The following is a 3,756-nucleotide window of genomic DNA, read 5'->3' on the forward strand; positions in this document are numbered from 1 at the left end:
TCCTACGGAATCTACCATCTCTTAACAGAGAAAAAATTATGAGAAGTGGGATCGCTCAAACGCATGTCTCATGATCATTAAGCGCGGCATTCCTGAGATCTTTAGGGGTTTATATCGACTCATAGATTATTTTAGAGTTATGTTCTTGATTTCTATATCGATAAAAATAATAAGGTTATGAACATATCTAACATAAACAACTTAAGATATCTTGTGGGAAAATCCCCACAATACGATTAACAAAGGATTCAAAATCACAGAGGTAACTAGCAACAGAGTAAGATTACTGAATCTTAAACAGTTTACCTCATGGGTCGTTGTTAATCATAGGCGCAATCTCAGGCTTGCAGAAACTATATACATGAAACGATTTAACCATTGTTGTACATCCATTGATATCAAGCTAAGGTCAGATCGTCCAAGTAAAAAGAGGTGACAGTGATGCATTCTTCCTCCGATATATGATGGTAAGTGAAGAACTAATTGATTTTTAAAATCCACCTATGAGGGTAACACCATAAATTTTGGATACATCAAGTTTTAGAATGTGATGTTAAGGGTGTTTCGTGTTAATGTTGTTGTGTAGGTGTGGTTGGCTTCGTCCATACCATTTTCCATTTTGAATTTGATGGGAGATATGATGAAAACACCACCGATGTAGTGATTGCTCAAATATTAGATTTAGAAAAAAACCCTAAAAGAATCGAAAATGAAAAAAAAATTGATACAATTTTTCGATATTCATTCAAGGTGCTTCCAACTCAATAAATATAGTAAAATTTCCATAACAGAAAGATTTGCAAAAACGTTTCTTCATTAGCTGTCAAATTAACCACATAATCTTCAAACTGTTCTCTTTGTCTTTGTGACTTGATTCTCATTATTTTTCTCTTCCATTATTGAGCCCTTATCTTTACCGTTTGGCTTTGCAAAACACAATAGTTCAATCAAGGTGCCATGGTTATATCTCATAATTCAATTTTTTACTACATCAAACTAATTTTGATGAGGAATGTGTAGAAGAATCATGGTATAACTCTTTGTGTATTGCAAAGCTGAAGAACAAATAGCAGACATTTACTAAACCTTTACCAACTAGCAAGTTTAGATATGAGAACAAAACTTGGTGTTTGGTCTCTAAAGTAATGAAGAGTGTTCCGTCACGTTTGCAAATTTTATTTTATTTCAATTTCAGTTTTTCATTTTATTTTGAATATTCAAATATTTCCTTTTCCTTTTATATTTCTTATTTTAGTTCAAATTCTTTTTTCCCTAGTTTTCTCGTAGTTACTTTCCAAAACTTTACCATAGTCTAACTTATAGAAACATAATCTCAATTAGAAATAGTTACTATTCTATTGTGTATCATGTAGTTAATTGAATAAATATCGGAAATTAAGAATTAGTATAAAAGATAGAATTGATCAAACTATGATTCCAATCCGTATCACTCTATTCAATAACTTACTATAAATACTACATAAGTCTTTTCAACTATCGAATACAAAAACTTCTCAAAAGAAACAACAAATGAAAAAGTAAAAGAAACAAAAGGGAAATAAAAGCAAACAATTGGGGATCAAATATCAAATGTTAGTGTTGAGTTGAATGACTATAATACTGATGTTGTCTTTGCTTCCCTTAGCCATAGCCAATTCAGCTAAAATTGCAGCAGCTTCAGCTGCATAACCTTTAAAAGTGAGATCCTCTTTTACATTATCGCTATTATTCCTCCTCATATGACCTTGGAGACAGCTTTTAACAACTTCACAAACAAAACTGTTTGATACAACATCCCAAAGCCCATCACTTGCCACCACAACAAACTCATCTGATTTTGTTCTTCCATGCACGTTTATCTCTGGTTGAGATATCACAAATGGCTTCATGCAATGGTCCCCTGCATATATATATATTCAGCTCGAGAAATTAGTCTCTATCGGGTTTATGTAAAAAATATTGATGACATGCATTCCATTACAATACATACCTATGGATCTAGAAGTAGCAAGAATTCCTAGAACGCGACTCCCGTTCCAATTAATCACTTTTCCACCAGCTGCTTCAATCCTCTCTCTTTCATCCGGAAGATCGGGCTGATAATCATTATTCCAACACAAAAGTTACATATCAGATATATGTGAATGTATAATAACTAAGCGTTCATGTTTAGGTGCAAAATATAGAACTCATATCTCATGAATCATGCATTATTAAATGGCTATCACCTTATGATCACGTGAAAGTGCAACTGCTACACCGCCACTACACAAAACCGCCCTTGAGTCACCACAGTTCGCCACCACTATCTCCTCTTTCCCAACCACCACCACAGCCGCCGTTGAACCCACGTTGTCCGCATCAACATCACCACTGCCACCACCAGCGACTCCAATTTCATGATCCATCTTCATGAAACAAGAACACATAGCTTTATACCAATCCAATCCATGATCTCCACCTTCCTTCACTTCCTCTGCCAACAACAAGTGCAACCTATCACGACAAGCATTCGCCACCGTCATCCCACCATGTCCGTCATAAACCGCAAAGAAATCGTATCCACACGGTTGCTGTTTCGCCGCCATGAAACGAGGAATCACCTTGATAGCGTCTTCCATCACCCTCCTCCGTCCAATCACAGATATAAAACCGTGTGAAGCCGTGGCCGTGTCTCCCGTAGTTGATTCCATCGTAGGGATCACCGGCGCTTTACAAGGACGCTTTCTCTTCCTTCGATAGTCTTCGTAACGCCGTTCAATTTGTTTAGATTTATTGATATTAATGTCTGCTACAACATTATTAGTATCATCCATATTAGACAACTTCCTCATATTACTACTACTGCTACAAATGTTATTGTTTTTAGTACCAGAAAATGTTACATATGACATAGTGTATATAACATGTGCAAGCAAGTTTTGTTGAAATATCTAGAGTTAGAGTTAATTGTTTTATTCTAGAGGAAGAGAAACCTATGGAATGGTTTTGAATACGTGTTTGGGTGAAATGACACTACGCATGTAAATGGTTGAGGCAGCACACGTTGTGGAATATAAATGAAATCTGAACCGTACATATGTCTATGATTTTTGGATATTTCGAGGCAAACGTGGATGGCTTGGATTTGTGTTAGTAATACGTGGCATCCTATTCACAATATCATGGTTTTAGCATGTTGGGCGGGCAGGGAATAACTTCTTTTTTTAAGCAAGGAAATATATTAGAGGTACTCAAGTCCTCTTACAAAATAAACACACACAAAATCGAGAGAGAAAACACTCCAACCAACTTAAACTAAGATAAATAAATAAGAGGATCTTTATAAAACTCATAAAAATTATTATTGAAGATTATTTCCTATAAAAATCACTTCCACGCCATTAACTTATAATAATTTCTTTATTTTATTAGAGTTTCATTTTCAAGTAATTTTGAATTGTTTTTGAACTTTAATAATTTTACTAAGCCAATAAAGGGACAATCTATGGCAAGATAGTTTATGGTAAGGCAATCCGAGTAGGATGTTGTAAGATTGGGTCACGTTCTAGGTCGCTCAATTTAGATTGGATTGTCCAGTCTGAACTAAGATCTATGTTCGGTTGTTTGTCACGTGTGGCTTGTAAGGTATTTAAGAAATAACGATATGGGGATGACAGTCACAGAAGAAAATTGTTCCTCCAAGATTTGAGGAAGAATTAATATTCTCCTACTCCTACGTCTTCGTTGGGAAGTTAGAGAAAATAACTTCTCTTC

At 35.1% G+C, this 3,756-nt stretch overlaps 1 protein-coding gene across 1 annotated transcript; it reads right to left on the minus strand.

Annotated features, from left to right (window-relative positions):
- Window positions 1-1,432: 1,432 nt before the first annotated feature.
- LOC127120809 (probable protein phosphatase 2C 8) lies at window positions 1,433-2,981 on the minus strand. Its single transcript, XM_051051361.1, has 3 exons — window positions 2,229-2,981; window positions 1,991-2,096; window positions 1,433-1,900 (listed from the first exon to the last, which is right to left on the minus strand). The coding sequence occupies exons 1-3, from the start codon at window positions 2,892-2,894 to the stop codon at window positions 1,587-1,589; spliced, it is 1,086 nt and encodes a 361-aa protein (XP_050907318.1). The 5' UTR covers window positions 2,895-2,981; the 3' UTR covers window positions 1,433-1,586.
- Between the last annotated feature and the right edge of the window lie 775 nt (window positions 2,982-3,756).

Source organism: Lathyrus oleraceus, chromosome 2 (genome assembly GCF_024323335.1).
Source record: "Lathyrus oleraceus cultivar Zhongwan6 chromosome 2, CAAS_Psat_ZW6_1.0, whole genome shotgun sequence".
Lineage (NCBI taxonomy): Eukaryota > Viridiplantae > Streptophyta > Magnoliopsida > Fabales > Fabaceae > Lathyrus > Lathyrus oleraceus.